This window comes from Macrobrachium nipponense, chromosome 29 (genome assembly GCF_015104395.2).
Source record: "Macrobrachium nipponense isolate FS-2020 chromosome 29, ASM1510439v2, whole genome shotgun sequence".
In the NCBI taxonomy this organism is placed as follows: Eukaryota; Metazoa; Arthropoda; class Malacostraca; order Decapoda; family Palaemonidae; genus Macrobrachium; species Macrobrachium nipponense.
This window is the reverse complement of record NC_061092.1, coordinates 1,080,599-1,100,814: the sequence shown is the minus strand read 5'-3', so window position 1 is coordinate 1,100,814 and position 20,216 is coordinate 1,080,599. Positions and strand designations below refer to the sequence as shown.

The 20,216-nt window shown below is 44.3% G+C and overlaps 1 protein-coding gene across 1 annotated transcript in view; it reads left to right on the top strand.

The window, feature by feature from the left end:
* The window catches only part of LOC135205991 (late secretory pathway protein AVL9 homolog), a gene marked incomplete at its 5' end in the record, with an annotated part of 226,407 nt that overhangs the window by 7,675 nt on the left and 198,516 nt on the right, over nt 1–20,216 (top strand). Inside the window, 2 exons of the mRNA XM_064237162.1 lie at nt 8,002–8,122; nt 8,366–8,386. Coding sequence (XP_064093232.1) covers nt 8,002–8,122; nt 8,366–8,386 — 142 coding nt within the window. The remainder of the gene's footprint in view (nt 1–8,001; nt 8,123–8,365; nt 8,387–20,216) is intronic.

Here is a 20,216-nt window from a genome sequence, read left to right as displayed (position 1 = left end):
CTTTGAATGCGGTTAGGCAACAGTTTGCCCTTATATGAGAAGTTTAATAGTTGAGGTGTTTGCATGGGAGCCGCCATGTTTACATCAAGTTACCGCGTTACTCAGTCATCTCAACTTTTTATTTTGATGCGTATCTTATTTTCACCACTATTACACATCACAGTAAGCGTTACTGTTGTCGTGAAATTTTACCATTTCACTCCTGATGTGTACCGATAGGCTTGTGTATCACTGTTGGAGCCATTACATTTTTTGGCCTTATTTAGAGGGTTTCCCTCGTCAGTCATCCGTCCTTCATGAGCAATTTGGTTTCCTCACGAAAGTGCTGTATTAATTTTCAATTCTACTTCATGTGTGCGTAGTGTGATTGAGGCGGTCTAGGCTAGCTAGCCTAATACTACTCCAATTATTTTGGAGGTAAAGGAAAGCCCTTATCCATTCGCTGTGCTCATGCATGTTGTGTATGTGGTATTATTTGTATTATCTTATTATTATATTATATTGATATGCTAATTTTATTTTGATGAGGTTAGTTTGGAAGTCCTACACAAATAATTACCAACCCTAGCCTACCTGACCAGATCGAGGCCTAGGTTTTGGAGGTTAGGCTAGGCGTTTGAGAGTGCTACTCGCTATCCATAGTTGCTACTAGTCCTGGCTTACCTGATCAGACTGACATATTGGTTTTGGAGGGTGATCCATCACTAGAAAGTTCCTCTCTTGTTACGTAAATGTAGGTGCTAGGCCTGTCTTACCTGACCAGGTTGATATGTTCGATTTTGGAGGGTTAGGTTAGGCTCTAGAATGTCCTCTTTCGTGACGTACTAGTAGGTGCTATCCTAGCTTACCTGACCAGATCGGTGTATCCGATTTTGGAGGGTTAGGCTGGGCTCGTAGATGGGCTTGCCTTTATTCGCCGGTACTTCCAATAATTCCTTATCAATAAATTTTGTAATGTATAGCCTTGGCTGTTACCTCCTTTAGGGTGTCAGTTGGCCAGCCGTCTTCTGCCCCTTTAGTAGTAGGCTACTTCATAGCTTCTCGGAGGGTGGTAATCACCTGACCGGTTGCTGTTGCCAGGCGATTACTAGTTTACCTTTCTCCTCCGGGCTCTTCCTTTTGTTCCGGACTCGTTCCAGCGGTGCTTCGTTAGCTCGCTGACCAAGTAATCCTACCGGTGAACAGCAGCTGGAGCGTCAAGGACTGTTCCGGGGGATTAGTCGGCGGAGGTTAAGGATTAGAAGATTATGTAATCTCTGTTGGTATGTCTTCACGGCTTCTCGGAGGGTGGTAATCACCTGACCGGTTGCTGTTGCCAGGCAATTACTATTTTACCTTTCTCCTCCGGGCTCTTCCTTCCGTTCCGGACTCATTCCGGCGGTGCTTCGTTAGCTCGCTGACCAAGTAATCCTACCGGTGAACAGCAGCTGGAGCGTCGAGCACTGTTCCGGGGATTAGTCGGAGGAGGTTAAGGATTAGAAGATTATGTAGTCTCTGTTGGTATGTCTCTGGGCCTGTGTTTATTCCGGTGAGGTGTGGTCTACCATCACATGCGCCAGAATGTTATACGCCGAGTTCTACGTGCCGCTGTTCCTGCCGCTCTGTTTTCCGTAATTCTCTGTTGTTATCGCTGCTTTCCCCACTTCGGTGGGGGCGGAACTAGGCTTAGGCAATGTGTTTCCAATTGACTTGGAATTGCTATCCTACTCCGGTGTGATCAGACTCAGGCTTAGGTTTTACCTTGTTTCCCTGTTCTGTTCGTATCAGGCCAACTCCGCCGGTCATAGCTATTGCGATACCAAGATTATGGATTCCGGAGCAGGTGGAGACATTCAGAGCTTTTACGTTATGCAAAATTATAATAGTTGATGTTTACCTTTAGCGAGTTTCAGTAGAACTAGTCTAAGTGTAAACATACCACCGGAATTAACTCCGGCGTAACTATTTGAAGATACTCATGTACCAATTTTAACTTACAGATGGTACGCTGTCAGGAGTTGGGTTGCACAGCCGTCCTCCAACAACTGTGTGGTCATGAGGTCTGTTGATCTCATGCCAGTTGTGCTGTGGAGGTCGATAACCTCTTGGTCTGGCATCCGGACGGCTGTGAAGTTTGCTACTCCTTGTTTGAGTATGTGACTGATGATTCAGTAGGTACCATCCTCACCTTGGTAATGTTCTCTATTTTTATGATATATCCTTACATATATACATATTTGGAAATAAGGCACGTTCTGCCATTTGAGGATCTGATTTCGTCCTCTCTTACAGACAACTCAGGCGCTGAAAACCTCCTCATTGGTGACCCTAAGGGTCTGAGTTGGAGGTTTTGGTAGGAACGTGGCTGCCGGATGCCCCTATGTACTGTCGGAGGAGCTTTGTTCGTTACTGTACCCGAACGCGAGGACTTCTTCGGCAGTAGCTAGGGAAGTGGCGGCCCTTATTATTGCCAAAATATGGATGGAGACCCAGGCCCCTCCGGAAGACCAAGAAGCCTTGTGCGAGGAGGTGGCGGAAGAGGTGGCGGCCATCAGTATCCATCATGAACCCATGACCGTCGACGCGCAGGAAGAAGGTAGGGAAGTAAATGAGGCAGGTAGTTTTAGATCTATATCTGTTAAAAAGAAATCACTTTCTTTCAGCCCAACTCCATCTTCTTCCTCTTCTTTTCAGGGCTTCTCAAAGTCCATGAACCTTGGGGACAGGTCTGGTTCCGTGATCCCCAAGGTGAAAGCCCTGAAAAAGAAGACTGCCTAGGACTACCAGACCAGCTAAACCTACTCCGGCGAGTTCCGCCAGGTCGTCATTGGCTCCCACACCTATGGCTTCCTCGGCTAAAGCTACTCCCCCGCCTAAGGGGTCAAGAGCTAAGGTATCTAAAGCCAGACCTACGGAGTCCGGCTTCGATCCTGATGCCTTCGCTAGTCTTCTAATGGAGAAGATGGGCAATATCGTGGACTCTAGGTTTCAGTCGATGTCTTCTCAGCTCGCTTCGAGCTTGGAGACATCGGGTCAGTCCATCCTGTCTCTGGCTCAAAGACTACAAGTCCAGGAGAGTTTACTGGCCGGACTTACGCAGTCCGGAGGCACACAGCAGTCCTTCATTGTGCTGGACGCTTCTAAGCTTCCACCATTCGAGAATAGCAACCCATGGTGGTTGGCTCTGTATGCTCCCTTTTCAGATGGCATGCTGACGATTGAAGGCTGTGGAACCTGTCCCGTGGAAGATTAAGAGTTCTTCCCGGCGGACCTCCAGTTTCCCTTCCCAGGCTTCACTGGGTTAGCTGAGGAAGCATTAGTCAGGGTAGACAGGGTCCCAAAGGAAACTGTAATTTATCCTAGGGACCAGGCACAGTCGGCATGGGTCTGCACCCTTTCAGAATGGGAGTGCGTCAACACCAAACTGACGCCACACAAGAGTTGCTACACCATGTTCGTGGTATCGGGATAACATCCCGACCCCTTGCACATCTAAGATCGCGGAGTTAACTCTGCAGGCCGGAATGGAGGAGTAGCTGATGCCTCAGCTTCGAGAGACAGAGCCTACCTCTCTGCTCTTTCCCGGAGATCTGGAGTGCTGGGTGGGCACTCCAGAAACGTTGACAGTGGGCAAACTCGATCCGGAGTGTGCTTCCACTCAGTTTAGTGAACGATTACCCAGAATCCCGGATGCCATGGTAAAGGCAGAGTTTGAGTCCAGGTGTAGACTGAGTAGGTCGATCAACTCTATTACTACATCGAAATTGACAGCTTCTGTCTACTCTGAGGAACCTCTATTCCGGGTTCTAACAAAGTCACTTTTGCAGTCTTTTCAGTGTGACCTTTATGACTTTGTGGTTGCTAGGCGGAACTGTAGGAAGCATGTTCTTGCCGATGCTTCCATTAGACACGAGCCTAATAAGCTCATTAAAGCAGCAATCTGGGGACCTAACCTCTTTCCTGAAGACGTAGTTAACAGCGTAATCAGTGAGGCTGCTAGGGCTAATCAGAACTTTCGTGTCCTCTGGGGTCTTCCCTCCAAAAGGAAGTTCTATGAGACCTCCGGACTGCAGCCCAAAGGTAGGAAGAGGGTCAAGAAGTATGAGCCCTTCCAGGCCCTTCAGGCATAGATGGTGATTCAGGCAGTTCCCGTCTCCCAGATTGGTCAACCTTCGACCTCCAAGGCACGACCACAACAACAATTGGTGTTGCTGCAGAGTCAGCCAACTCAACCGTCCTTGAGTTTGGCTACTTTCGTGACGTCCCCGGCCTTCAACGCTTCGTTTGAAGCGCAAGGGGTGTTTCGAGGCTATAACCGACATGCAAGGGGTAGCAGAGCAAGAGGTGCTTACCGGCACAGAGCTGGTTCCAGAGCTCCCTCCAGAGGCAGATGTCCCAGAGGAGGCAGAGGAAGTAAGACCTCATCCAGTCTATGAGCCTCTCCAGGTAGGCGGGATACTGTACCTCTTCCGGGACCATTGGACCTTTAGTCCGTGGGCCCACAGTATCATATCAAAAGGCCTGGGTTGGAGATGGATAAAAGGGCCTCCTCCACCAGTTAGATTCCACCAAATTCCAACGACAGACCTTCTAGACTATGCCAAAGACCTTCTTCAAAAGAAGGCAATAAAAAAAGTCAGACACCTGAAATTTCAAGGACGTTTGTTCACTGTACCAAAAAAGGACACGGACAAACAAAGAGTGATTCTGGACTTGTCCCGTCTCAACTCATACATTCAATGCGACAAGTTCCGCATGCTAACCGTCTCGCAGGTGCAGACCTTACTTCCCCATGGGGTTGTCACCACCTCTATCGATCTTACAGACGCTTATTATCACGTCCTGATAGTAAGAAACTTTTCTCCCTACCTAGGCTTCAAATTAGGAAGACAGGCTTACTTGTTCAGAGTCATGCCATTCGGGCTCAATATAGCGCCCAGAATATTCACCAAACTAGGAGAGAGAGTAGTTCAGGAACTAAGAGCTCAGGGGGTTCGCTAGTAGCTTACCTAGACGACTGGCTAATTTGGGCACCCAACGACAAGGAATGTCGCAGTGCGACAGCCAAAGTAATAAAATTTCTAGAGTATCTGGGATTCCAGATAAAAAAGAAAAAGTCCTGTCTCATTCCAGTGTCTCGCTTTCAATGGTTAGGAATTCAATGGGATCTAACCGCACACAAACTATCTCTTCTGCCAACCAAGTGCAAAGAGATAGCGAAAGCTACGAGACAATTTCTCAAGAACAGACGGGCTTCTCGTCGTACCCAAGAAAGAGTCTTAGGTTCACTTCAGTTTGCTTCAATAACAGATCTTTTGTTGAAAGCCAGACTGAAGGACATCAATCGGGTATGGCGGAGAAGAGCCAACAGCAGACTCAGAGACAAAATCTCCCTGATTCCGCTGATACTAAGGAAAAGACTTCGTCCATGGATGACAGTCAAGAGGCTTTCCAAGTCGGTACCGCTCCAATTTCCCCTGCCGTCTCTAGTAGTCCACACAGATGCCCCTCAGCGGATGGGGGTGCTATTCTCAGTACAAGAAGGTTCAAGGAACATGGTTGACAGTATTCCGCCAGTTCCATATCAACATCCTAGAAACAATGGCCATTTTCCTGACCCTGAAACGACTAGCTCCGGCCAGGAATATTCATATTAGACTAGTCTTGGACAGTGCAGTGATAGTTCACTGCCTAAACAAAGGAGGCTCGAAGTCGAGCCACATAAATCACATGATGATAGCAATCTTCTCGTTGGCAATGAAACATCATTGGCACCTGTCAGCTACTCACCTGGCAGGAGTACGGAATGTCATAGCGGATTCACTGTCCAGGACGACAACGCTGGAATCGGAGTGGTCCTTGGACGCAAAGTCATTCAATTGGATTTGCCTATAAATACCGGGCCTTCAGATAGACCTGTTCGCCACGGAGTCCAACCACAAACTTCCATGTTATGTGGCTCCCAATTTGGATCCTCTGGCTCACGCCACAGATGCGATGTCCATAGTCTGGAACAATTGGCAGAAGATTTACCTATTTCTGCCAATAAACCTTTTGATGAAAGTTCTACACAAACTCAGATCTTTCAAAGGGCAGATAGCACTGGTAGCACCCAACTGGCCAAAGAGCAATTGGTTTCCTCTTCTACTAGAGTTGAAACTCCGTCCCAGACGGATTCCCAACCCAAAGTTGACTCAGGTGGTACAAACTCAGACTGTGTCAGCTTCCTCAAGCATTCTGAATGCCCTAACTTTAGGGACTTCATGAAGTTTGCGGCACAGAAAGATGCTAATATTGATCCGCTAAACACATTGTTCATGGAATCAGACGAAAGAGAATCGACACTCCGGCAGTATGATTCGGCAGTGAGGAAGTTAGCCATCTTTCTAAAAGAATCGGATGTTCAGACAATGACTACGAATCTGGCAATTTCATTTTTTAGAACTCTTCGAAAAAGGCCTAGCTGCTAGTACCATTACTACGATTAAATCCGCCTTGAGGAAGATGTTTCAGTCTGGCTTTAATATTGATTTAACAGATTCGTACTTCTCGTCTATCCCTAGAGCATGTGCTTGTCTGAGACCAGTAAACCGGCCTCATATGGTCTCCTGGTTTTTAAATGACGTACTCAAGTTAGCTTCAGATACTGACATTATTTTTACTGAGCCTGGCCTCAGGTGCCAGAATATCTGAAATGTCGGCTCTCTCTCTAGAGAACCAAATCATGTTGATTTCCTCCCGTCAGGAGAAGTTCTGCTTTCTCCGGATTGGAAATTCTTGGCAAAGAATGAAGACCCTCAGAACAGATGGTCTCCGTGGAAGATTGTCCCTCTTCCACAGGACCCATCATTATGTCCAGTTATTACATTAAACTCTTATCTTGACAGAACTTCTAATAAGTCTTCAGGTCCTCTTTTTATTAGAGAGAATGGTGGAACCATTTCCTTGAAGGCCATCAGACAACAAATTCTTTATTTTATTAATCAAGCTAATCCGGATTCAGTTCCTCAGGTCTATGATATCCGAGCAGTGGCTACTGTCTCCCCTGATACAGCCTAATTATGTATTTTGTAATGTTGTATATTATTAATCATTGATTTTGCTAATAATTACCTTTTGGTACTCCCTCTCACCTACCTGCCTTGCTTGTATTCCCTCCCTTTTTGCCTTTTTGTTACGGACTGGATTGCTTATCAACCCACTCCTGTACTTGTACATAGTTCATTATTTCATGTGTTGTTATATTCATTACTTGTGTTGATTTTCCTGGTGATGGTATGAACTTGGTCATATATTTTTATACGTTATTTACTCTTTGTATTTTGTATCCTTAACTTGGATCATTAAAACAATGATTGTAAGAAAAATTTTATTTTTTCCTTTTCACATAAAATTTTTTGTTTTACTCTCAATTTACCAAGCTTGTATGGCCAATTCTCTGTTACTATTTCACTGGGCGACACAGGTCAATCCCAGAAAAGGGATTTTGACAAAGGAAAAATATATTTCTGGGTGAAGACCTGTGTCGCCCAGTGAACCCATCCCTCTCTTTTCCTTTCCCCACCCTTTAGCTGGCCCAAGCTTAGGTGCGTATTTCAGGAATGAGGGTTCTTGGCAGAGGTAGTAGTGATGAGCGGAAGGTAGCCGTTGTAACGGCACCTCTCTGGCGGGGGATTTTGAGAGAGGAGAGAGCTAATTGGCAAAGTATCTGTGATAGTGGCTTCCACTTGCCCCTGATGCTATACCTACACCTTATTAGGGTGATCAATCATGAAAATTATTATATTTCTTGCCGTGGTAATATTGTGTATGAAGCATATTTCTTCCTTGTTAATTATTGTGGAAGTTTTAAGTACGGTAATTTTTTTTTCCTTTCATAAACAAAAAGGCTAATCTTGTCTATTTTAGTTTCTAACACCTTAGGGATACTAATTTGTTGCTTGAAAAGATTTGATGGATCTTAGCTGCCTAAATTAGTGTGTCAATATACCTCGGAGTTCCTAACATAAGTGACTGTTACAGGAACGTCTGCAAGTGACTACGAAGGTGTACTTCAAGGGTGCAGACTTTTCAGATGTCCAGGACTTAGAGGGTTTATACCATGACTTGAATACAACAAATTGGAGGGACAAACTGAATCACGGTACGCTTAAGTATATGCTGCTTCTTTATTAAAAATCTATATATGCTATTGGTTAATAGGTACACATATAAAAGAATCTGCTTGAAACCTTTGCCCTATACATTTGACTTTAATTAACCTTTTGGTTATTATTGAAGTATTCCTAGAAAAATGTCTTTATTGGGCCTCTAGCAGTGGCACAACTAAAAATGTGATTAGTAGGATACATTTTTGTACTCACAGCTCATGAAACTCTTTTATTAGTTGACCACGAGGACAAATATGGTAAGAATTGTACTGTGCATCTTACTGATTTTACTGCATGATTTAGTGTAAATATGGTAAGAATTGTACCATGCATCTTACTGATTTTACTGCATGATTTAGTGCTTCAATCCTCATTATTATACTGATGATTTTTATAAAAATGGATGAAAAGACCCACTTATTTTAAGGTGACACTGTGTCATATTTTTTTTTTTTTTATTATGTGTGCATGGCTCAGTTTCTTAAAGATTTGTCCAGATTTCATTTATTGTGTTATATTTGAGGGGTTACCATACATAACTTCTAATTTGAAAAAATAGCTGGCACCAATCTACTAGGCCTTTGAGATTTTGAGGGCATCCCAAAATTCTTGTGGTAAAGCACACTAACTTTTTATGGACAAAGTTTTTGTCTTTTATTGCTTGATGTGAATTTATTTTAATGATAAAAAGCTAGTTTTGTTATCATTTTGAAGCTGAATACATGCATTCTTCTGTCCTCTGTTGGGAAATTTAAAAAACATTACGAAAAACTCCTAATGACACATTGAGGCTTGCCAAAGTTGTGAGTGGATAACATTTTTCTCATTAGCATGCCAAGCGATGGGAGTAGAGTGATGTTAAATGACTTCATCATAACTCAAAGGTTTAACAGTAACACCTAAATATAGATATATCTATTGAAGCAAATTCTGCACCTTGCTGAATTCCACAATAGACTCAATTACTTTAGCAGTATTTGTTGGCATTGTATTTTTCTGTGCCTGTCTTCATTTTTCATTAATGAGCCAATCTGAAAAAGGTTTAATTATCGGGAATTCAGAAGTTCAGATTGGGTGTAAATGCTTTTTATTTGTTGATCTGAGCATTCTCTTGTGAGTCTAATTTCATAATTTGTTTTGTCTGATGTGTCTTTTGTTATTTCTCATTTATAGTTTGCTTCACTGAAGTACTATTTCTTTTGTCCTGCTTAGGCATTTGGGTTTGTATCATTCTGGTTTTCCAGTTAGGTTTGCAGCATGGCTAATAATAATGATAATAATAATAATAATAATAATAATAATAATAATAATACGTATACTAAACGGATAGGGTGAATACGTGCAAATAGACCAGACGTGACGTTGATTGACAAAGTCAAGAAGAAAGTATCACTCATTGATGTCGCAATACCATGGGACACCAGAGTTGAAGAGAAAGAGAGGGAAAAAATGGATAAGCATCAAGATCTGAAAATAGAAATAAGAAGAATATGGGATATGCCAGTGGAAATCGTACCCATAATCATAGGAGCACTAGGCATGATCCCAAGATCCCTGAAAAGGAATCTAGAAAAACTAGATGCTGAAGTAGCTCCAGGACTCATGCAGAAGAGTGTGATCCTAGAAATGGCACACATAGTAAGAAAAGTGATGGACTCCTAAGGAGGCAGGATGCAACCCGGAACCCCACACTATAAATACCTCCCAGTCGAATTGGAGGACTGTGATAGAGCAAAAAAAAAAAAAAAAATAATAATAATAATAATAATAATAATAATACGTAATATTACTAAGAAATTTACAATCTCTTAAAAAACGATCTGTGTAATAAAAATCCACAATTATATGGTAACCTATATAACTGTAAATATACAAGCAAATACTTTCATCCCCTTGAGTGTTAACACTGATGAGGAACACCATTCAGGTGTTTGAAAGTCTTTGCTTTTATATTTTACATATTAATAAAGTTTACTATATGATTATGGATTTTTATTTAATAACACGTAATAGTATTGATAATATACTACTTTGTTTTGAACCTATGATTATTAGGGAAAGCTGCTTAACAAGTAATGGATGGATACTTTCATATGAGTAGCAGTAACAGGTTTTGGGTGGTGGATGGATTCAGTCATGGTGAGGAGCAATACATATTACGTGCTATTGATTTGGGGGAATTGGGTGGGAAAGAGGTTCCATTACTTCTATAGCCCATAACCCTTAAACGCCGAAGCGGTATTTAAAAAATCGTCTCCCGTATGCCGGCGGCGTTCGCGAGTGAGCGCTGAAGCGGAAAAATTTTTTTTTCTTAAATCACAGCACCCTTAGTCTTCAAGATTAAAAGTTCATTTGTGGCTCCTTTTTTTGTCATTGCCTGAAGTTTAGTATGCAACCATCAGAAATGAAAAAAATTATCATTATCATATATAAATATTGGGACATAGGACAGCGTGAAAAAAAAAATTCATAATTGAATACAAATCGCGCTGTCAGCAAAACGGTTAAAGCTAACAAGTTAATTTTTGTTGTTGTATTGTACACTAAATTGCAATCATTTTGGTATATAACACATTGTAAAACAATCAAGGCAACACAGAGAAAATATTATCACAAAATGATGCATGAATTCGTAATGCACGGACGCAAAAAAAAGCTGTTTTCAAATTTTCACTGTAAATCGAAATATTGTGCTAGAGACTTCCTGTTTGTTGCAAAATGAAGGTAATTGATTGAATATTACTAGACTTTAAGTGTTGTTGCTTACAATTGCAGTTTTTTACCATTTCGGTAGAGTTAAATTTGACCGAAGGACAAATTTTTTCTATTTATCGTTATTTATATGAAAATATTTCAAAACTGATAAAAGCTACAACCATGGGTAGTTTTTTGTTGTATTCTACATGAAATTGCACACATTTTCATATTTAAAACTTTATGTAACAACTAATTTAAAATGGTGCAAACATTACGACAATCGGACGAAAAAATTTATGATTTTTTCGGAAGATTACCGTGCGGACGTAAGAAAATTTTTTTTTTCATAGATTCACCAAAAATCAAAATATTGTGCTAGAGACTTCCAATTTGTTGCAAAATGAAGGTAAATGATTGAATATTACTAGAATATTAGAGTTTTAGCTTACAATTGCATTTTTCGACCATTTTGGTAGAGTCAAATTTGACCGAAGGTTGAAATTTTGGCACTTATTGTTATTTATATGAAAATATTTCAAAATTGATAAAAGCTATAACCATGAGTTGTTTATTGTTGTATTCTACATGAAATTGCACACATTTTCATATATAATACTCCATGGCCTGGGTAACGATTGTAAACAAAACAACGCCTTGATCCGTGAGCTCCCAGCATCCCCAAGGCGTGTGATTAAAAGTTTTTGCATTGTAGGCCTATAACTATTTTTCTGCGAATTTAAAAAAAAAATTTATGTCGACGTACCATACGTCCAATCGGCACCCAACAGACAATTTATATCGACGTTTAATACATCCAATCGGTGTTAAAGTGTTAATTTCACTAATGGCAACTTTTAGACTGGTTAAGATCAACAAAAGTAGGCAGCTCATGAGCTTGTTGTGATTTTGACTTCAAGGTAGCACGTACTACTACCTTTCACTCTCACATGATGTCTTTTTATACGTATATGTATTTGCCTCGTAATAACTATACCCAGGTGTTGCTGTTGGTTTTAGTTCTTATCTTATATGATAGTATGTCAGTTATAATTATAGTTTTGCAAAGAAAAGTAAAAAGAAATTTAAAAAAATATTTATAATCCAAAACCATTACTGAATCTTCAAACTTAGTAATTGTTCCGATACATATAAAAACCCTTGGCCTTTAACAAGAGGAAGGTACTTAGCGGCAGATGAACTGGTCGTAAGCTTCGAACAAGGGGATTTGGTAGTTAAGACTTGTATTTCTGGGCTCGGCCATGGTGCTCTGTGAAATACGTTCCTTTAGCGCTATTTCTAAGGTAAAATATTGCTATAATACCAGAGAACTGCTAAATTGGACATGCCAGAATATTCTGACTCGCTCACCTTTATACAAGTTGTTGGTATGAATCTGGGGCGAGTGAATTACACTACCACAGCAACCTCTCCAATTAGCCTTTTCTACATCAAAACCCCCTAGAAAAGGGGAGCCGAGCTACGGCTCACTTCCTGCTACCCTGTTGGAAGTGTCTGTCACGTCATTCCTTTGATAGCCTTTGGAGAGACGCTTTTTTGGCTTGTGTTTTTACATTATGGATCGTCAATCTGCTTCTACATCCTATTTAAGTACTGGTTCTTTGTTCGACACTATTTAGGGAGTGATTTTGACCTTCGTGGTCCTTTTATTTAGGATTTTCTTAGACTTCGCCTTCGCTGAGGCGGCTGCGCGCCGCCATTACGCCGTCCCCCTTTGTGTCGTTTCGGTTTCGCGTGGTCTTCCATACTTCGTGAACTGAGTAGTATATCAGTACACATTATTTGCCTTTTCTTGGATGGCAGTTTTGTTGATCGTGTATATGTTTTTTGTTTTTGTTATTTTCGTGATTTAGCACGGGGGTTTCCTTTCGAGCACGTGTCTTTGTTTCGTACCTCATTGGGTACCCACCGTTATAGTTTTACTGCATGTCATTATGTGTATTATGATTTTATTTTGTTTGTTTTCGTTATCATGCCTACCCTGGCCGTCTGCCCTACGGTTTTGATTATATCATTACGGCAATAGGCCAGTTCTGGTATTGTCCTGGTTAGGGCCATCCTTATCGGGTGGTCCTGCCAAGTTGTTAGGCGATTAATGTTCATTTCTCTTCCCATTTATTCTTTTTTCCTTCCCCCGTGTTAGAGCATGATTTTACATTAGTTTTAAGTATTTATTATGAATTTGTGTATGTTTTTCTTTGGGTGTTCGTGTCGGCTAGCCTACTGCGTAGGTTTCCCCTGCGCCTTCCTCGTGGTCCAGTAACCGCGGGGAGCCGCTAGGTCACGTGATCGTCACCCCACCCGACCTGCCTTTCCTCCCCTCCGCTCAAGGCTCCCACAAGGTGGGTGCTTCTCTCGCTCAGGTTGTCGCTGACGACCGACCCGAGTCCTTTCGGGGGGGTGTGGAGAGGGGCCTCTCAGGCCTTAGGTTGGTGGGTGTCGCTTCTCAGCTGACCTCACTCCGGAGTTGGCGGTAGTCCGGGCGCGCTCGGCTCCTCTCGCCTCTCTGGGTGTGTTCACCCTCCCGCCTTAGACATTCCCTTCCCGCATATGGTGGGTTTGCATTCTGGCCTCACCGGCAATCGTCGAGGGTTTTGTTTTCGGGACGTTGTACCTCCGTAGGCGGAGATAATAGTTTTTTATTTTTTACTTTATTGTTTCGTTTAATTACGTACATAGAACCCCCGGGTTCATTGCCGCTCGGGATAGCCCGTCGCTAGTGCCTTTGTCTTCCTTCTCCCTAATCAGGTAGCTTCAATAGGGGGTTCCGGGATACCCGGAATGCATTGTCCTCCCGGCTACTACGGTCCCGGGTTGATCAATATGCTCTTAGCACGGGTTCCTGGGATGGATATGTCTTTTTAGTCCGGGTCACTCCGGCACAATATCATGTTACCTTGAGCGTTTCATACCTTATTACAGAGCGATACTCATGTATCATTACATTTACAGGCCCCCCAATGTCTGGTTGCCGGCTGTAATGCCGTCCTCCAGGATCCTTGCGGGCATGACGTTTGCCTGGGCCCATGCTCCCTGTGCTGTGCTGATAGAGGATTCCGTAGTTTGGCATCACGAGAACTATTTTGCCTGCTACGAGATGGTAGATCGGGTTACTTCTTTGGTAAGTTACCCCTTCTCTGTGCTTCGACCTTTAATGTGGTCTTTGTGATAGTATGATATCTTACTAAACTTATAGCCTTATCGTATCCGATAGTATAGTAAGTTAAGTTCAAAGTTAACTTATTTCGTTTCTTACAGGCGGAGCAGTCTGCTAGGGATGCTGCTCTCTCCACCCTCAAGGTTTGGGTAGGAGGCTTAGGGCGGAACATTGGGAAGGTGAAGCCTTACATCCTTTCCCAGGACATGGCAGCTTTAATCTTCCCGGCAGGAAAAAATACCGGCTACGTGGACCCAAAGGTTGCAGCTCCAATAATTGAAACTATTCAGGAATTGGTATCTCAACAACAAGACGAGGAGTTACCGGAGCTTGTGTTGGAAGGAGTGCCACTTCTGGTTACAGAAGATGTGCCCATTACACCGGATATGGGTATTGGTAAGAGCGTTAATGAGGCTAGCCTTCTAAGTCCTCAGGGTCATTCCTTGAGTACGTCTAACTCTTCCACTCCTTCTTCTAAATCATTTCAAGGTTTCATCAGGGGATTGCCTCCTTCTAGGTCGCAATCCTCCTCGGTGATACCTAAAGTAAAGACACTTCAGTCAAAAACACTGCAAAAAAGAGCTTCAATACCAAAAACATCTTATGACAACCTTCCTAAAAGGGTCCCGGCATCCCATACCGGAGGTACTAAACCCAGACAGAAGTCCCTGTCAAAGTCTTCAAAACCAAGGTCACAGGAGGAGAAATCTTACCATTCCCCTTCGAGCCCCTTACCATCAACTTCTAAGGGCCTGATACCTCATAAGGTACCAAAGGAGAAGGAGGATTCCTCTCCTGCTGGGCAGGATCTGTTCAATACGAATATATTAAAACAGGTCAATAGCCTAGGAACTTTGGTCAATACAGTTACGGCAAGGTTTGAGGAGGGGATTAAGAGACTGGGTACTCAGAAGTCTCTAATTGCAGGTCTTCAGCAGGGTGCAGCAGGTTCGTCCCATCCTAGTAACCTAGTGCAAGGCCAGAGTATGCCGGACGGTTCCACTCTCCCTCCCTTTCATCCAAATAACCCTTGGAGGGTAGCAAACTTTGCTCCGTTCATTAATGGGATGTTAACGATAGAAGGCTGCACTACCCGGAGACTCGAGGACTTCAAGTTCTAAGCAGTGACGCGTGATGAGCCTATGCCCCAGCTTAGGGAAACAGATCCTACATCACTGCTTCTTCCGGGTGGGGAGGATTTGTGGATAGATCTGCCGGCAACCTTCTCTGTGGGGAAGCATAAGCCGGATTGTGCAATCACTATGTTCAGTGAACGCCTTCCTAGGCTGTCGGATGCTCTGATTCAAACAGAGTTCGATGCTAGGACACGTCTTGCAAGGTCTCTTAACTCATTAGTGATGACTGATACAACGGCTCTTGAGTATGCACAGGAGCCACTGTTTAAGGTTATCGCAAAGTCATTACTGTTGAGCATGCAATGCGATCTGTATGATTTTGCGGTAGCTAGGAGAAATTGCAGGAAGCATGTCCTATCCGAAGCTACGATTAGGCATGAACCGAACAAGCTTCTGGCTTCTTCAATTTGGGGCGCAGATCTGTTCCCGCCCTCAGTGGTCAACGAGGTTCAGCATGAGGCAGCACGCCTGAACCAAAGCATCAGGTTACGCTGGGGTATTCCATATAAAAGGAAACCGGAGTCCTCCTCCTCAGGTTCGAAGCCAAGGAAGAAACAAAGGAAATTCCAATCTTTCCAGGCACCTCAACAACAAGCTTTAGTCCAGGCTGTACCAGTACAGCAAGTACCACAGCCTTCGACCTCCAAGGCACAGCCTCAGCATCAATTGGTTCTGTTTGCTCCGTCTCCTAACCAGCAAGCTCCAACCCCGTATGCGGTGTCGCCTACCTTTAACCCAACCTATGAGAGTCAGGCATTTCAGCCTTTTAACAGGTTTGGGAGAGGTGGCAGGGCAAGATGTTCCTTTCACCAACGTGCCGGAACTAGAGCCTCCGGCCAAGCTAGAGGTACAAGGACAGGAAGAGGGACAAGACCCTCATCCTCTCAATGAGGATTCACAGGTAGGAGGCAGGCTGTACTACTTTCATCATCGTTGGGGGTTCAGCAATTGGGCAAAAAGCATAGTATCCAGAGGCCTAGGCTGGAGTTGGATCGAAGGTCCTCCTCCACCCAACACCTTCTATCAGGAGCCAGCACAGGAGTTGGTAGCAGTGTTGAGGACTAGGAATTTGAAGTTCCAGGGACGCTTGTTCAGTGTTCTGAAGAAAGGCACCGACAAGAGAAGGGTGATCTTAGACTTGTCCCATTTAAACTTGTACATTCGTTGCGACAAGTTCAAAATGCTGACCATCTCTCAGGTGCGGACCTTACTTCCCCGTGGGGCCGTCACCACCTCTGTAGATCTTACAGACGCCTACTATCATGTCCCGATAGCTTGGCACTTCCGTCCGTATCTAGGCTTCAAATTAGAGAAGGAAGCCTTCTCCTTCAAAGTAATGCCCTTCGGGCTCAATATAGCCCCAAGGGTTTTTACGAAGCTAGCGGAGTCGGTGGTGCAGGAGCTAAGGTCTCAGGGTATAATGGTAGTAGCGTATCTGGACGATTGGCTAGTGTGGGAGATGGACAAGGACAAGTGTATGAAAGCCACGGAAAAGGTCATGACTTTCCTAGAACAACTAGGGTTCAAAATCAACAGGTGCAAGTCCCGCCTGACTCCAGAGTCAAGGTTCCAGTGGCTAGGTATCCAATGGGACTTGGATTCGCATACTCTTTCCATCCCATCGGCAAAGAGAAAGGAGATTGCAAAGGCGACAAGGCAATTCTTGAAATCCAAAAAGACGTCCAAGAGAAGCCAGGAGAGGATCTTAGGCTCTCTCCAGTTTGCATCCGTGACAGACGTCCTGCTGAAGGCCAAGCTCAAGGATATCAATCGAGTTTGGCGTTCGAAGGCCAATGCAAGGTTCCGAGACAAGCTTGCTCCGATGCCAGCGATTCTGAAGAAACGTCTTCGGCCTTGGTCAAAGGCAGCAAACTTGGTGAAGGAAATTCTGCTGCAGTTTCCTCCCCCGTCCTTAGTGGTGCACACGGATGCATCACTGACAGGTTGGGGGGGATACTCGCAGTACGAGAAGGTTCAGGGGACGTGGTCGACTCAGTTCCAGAAGCTCCACATCAACGTCCTGGAGGCTATGGATGTGTAACATCCGTGGGACAACCTCTTCGTCTACGCCTTTCCCCTGTTCTGTCTGAATCGCAACGTGATCAGCAGGGCGCTGATCACTGCAAACCTTCGGATGATCCTGGTGGCGCCCAAACGACCTCAGGCCGTTTGGTATCCGGACCTGCTGGCTCTGCTTGCCGAAGCGCCGAGAGAAATTCCCCAATGGCACAACCTCCTGTGCCAGCCACACGTAGAACGGTACCACCGGTCCGTCGAGTCCCTGTGTCTTCACGGCTGGCTGTTATCCACCATCTCTTGCGAGCGAGAGGCTTTTCTCGCAGCGCAGCAGCAGAGATGGCTGGATACCTCAGACAGTCCTCTGCAGCTGTCTACCAGGGGAAGTGGTCCGTCCTCTTCAGTAGGTAGCGGATTTCCTCGTCTTCCTTCGCCGAGAGAAGCTCCTCTCCATCTGCAGTTAAAGGCTACAGAGCCGCCCTGGCCCTAGTCCTTAAACTGGGAGGTGTGGACATCTCATCTTCTTTCGAGATCTCCCTCCTGATGAAGAGCTATGAGAGGTCTTGCCCACCCAGGGAACTCAGGCCCCCGGGGTGTGATGTGACTCTCGTCCTTAGGAGTTTGACTCGCAGAACCTGCGAGCCACTCCAAGAGTCGTCAGACAGGGATCTGACCCTCAAGACCTGTGAGGGCGCTACGGCGCTATCTAAAGAGAACTCGGCACCTCAGGCCTGAGTGTCGACGCCTCTTTATTAGCACTGGGGTTACCAAGAAAGAAGTTTCCAAGAACACTCTTTCTTTCTGGCTACGTGAGGTGATCAGGAGGGCGTACGAGCCAGCTGGCAGTGACGACACCCGTACCCTTCATCCGAGAGCCCATGAAGTCAGAGGTATTGGTTATACCCTTGCGTTCCGCAAGAACTTCTCCCTGGCGCAGGTTCTGAAGGCAGAGGTTTGGGTCAACCAGACCACCTTCACTTCATTCTACCTTCGGGATATCACCCATAGGTCCTTGGACACTTTTTCCTTGGGACCCGTGGTGGCTGCTCAACAAGTTGTGTAGTCTACCTAGCACCCGAGCGGACAGAACAGCATCGCATCTTTGTGTGACTGCATGAATAGACAAGTGAAAGAGAGTGTGACTGGCTTCTCTTCCTCCTTCATTCTCCTCTACCTGTGGGCAGAGGGCCGCGGTCGTCACTATGCTGAACAGGAGGCCGATGCAGGTAAGCTACATAACCGAGCTCCATTCTATCCTTTTCAGTAGGGATAGGAGTTGTAAGCAGGTTGGGTATACTCAAACACGAGCAATATGCAATAGCTGTATTTTCACACAGTTCAATACATGATGAGCAGCAGTGCACGTGACAGTGTTGAGGCTACGCTTACCCAAGCGAGACTGCCCCAGACTCAATTTCTCCTGCCTTAAACACATTTTGGCGGGAATACAAGTAACTTACATATACATCATATGGAAACATCCTACATCCCTTCTCTAAAATAAATGTATTACACTTTTCATGAAATTGAAGGTTTATCAAGTAATTATACAGAAGAGACGTGTAAGGCATACTGACGACAAAATGGTGTTATATGAGAGAAAAACAAATCATATATGTGGAACGTGATTACGTGCTCATTGCAAAGTAGGACGACATTTAGTTGCATGAAGTTGACAAGTTATTACAAAATGGCCACATATTCAGTGCAAAAAAGAAAATGCATAACTAAAGAGAAATCAAATTGTACATAATTGAAAAATCACAAAATGTAGTTTTTATGCCAACTCGGAGGATTTATTTTCCTTGCCCCTCTTCTAGGTTGGCGGCCAGCACACGAGTCAGCGGGGGAAAGTGAACGAGTAGGTGGGGAAACCTGCACTCTTATTTCCCGAAGATGTTTTCTGTTTCTTGTTGATATTCTTCCACTACCATCTAATTTTATGACATATTGGCGGTCTCCTTTCATTTCAATGACTTTTTCAATATGATCCCAGGCCTTAGAGACAACATTTTGCACTGCTACTGTGGTACCCGTTTGCAAGGGGCGGAGTCTCTTTGCACTAGAATCATGACGGAACTTGACATTTCTCAAGTGTCTACCCATCTTCTCCTCTCTGTCTATCATAATGTCTGCCCACTGCTCTGTTATCTTATGGTAGCTTTTAATCATGGGGACTGAGTCTGAGTTGTCGTCCCATGGCTAATTGTGCCGGTGATTTATCGATGTCTCTTAGGGGCGTATTTCTATATTGCAAAATGGCTTTTGCAAAACTATCTGTGTCGAGGCTTCCGTCGCTTCTTGTGTTATCTTGAATGGTTCTTTTTGCTGTACTGCTGCCTCTGCCCTCCCGTTGGATTGGGGGTAATGGGCTGAGGATATTCTCATCCTAACCCCCCATTTCTGTAGGAAGCTAGCCATTTCAGTGCTTACCAAATTGGTGCCACCGTCAAGGGAGATTTCTTCCGGGGCACCCCACTGCATGAAGCATCGTCGGAAGAGTGGGATCAACTTAGCAGAAGTAGCAATTTCCAGCCAACCAGTAAGCCTATCTGCATATGCCAGATATTGTTTTCCACATATTTGAAACATATCCGTGACCGTCTGTTGAAAAGGATATTCAGGGGGTGGGGTAGGCAATAGCGGTTCCTTTTGTTGGGATGGAGCAATGACGTCACATGTTCTGCACTGCATCCTCTTGAGATTCAGTTGACCCTCCATCCCAGGCCAATACACAGCCTGCCGTGCCCTACGAATCATTGAATCAGAGCTTTGGTGGCCTGAGTGTAGGTTAGAGACAACTCGGTCTCGTAGTGACACAGGTATTACTAGACGTATGTGCCCTTCATCATATGAATACACCACCAGTTCGTCCACGATGCCAAGTCGGTCCCGTACGTTAAAATACGGACTTTTTGTTAGGCTGGAGTCGACTTGGAAGTAGATTTCTTGATACCGGCCAAGAACCTGCGGCTACCATACTCTTTAGCAGCTGATATTCCACATCGCTTTCAGCAGCTTTTTTAACAGAATTCCAGTCGAGGGTTATGACGTCATCACTCA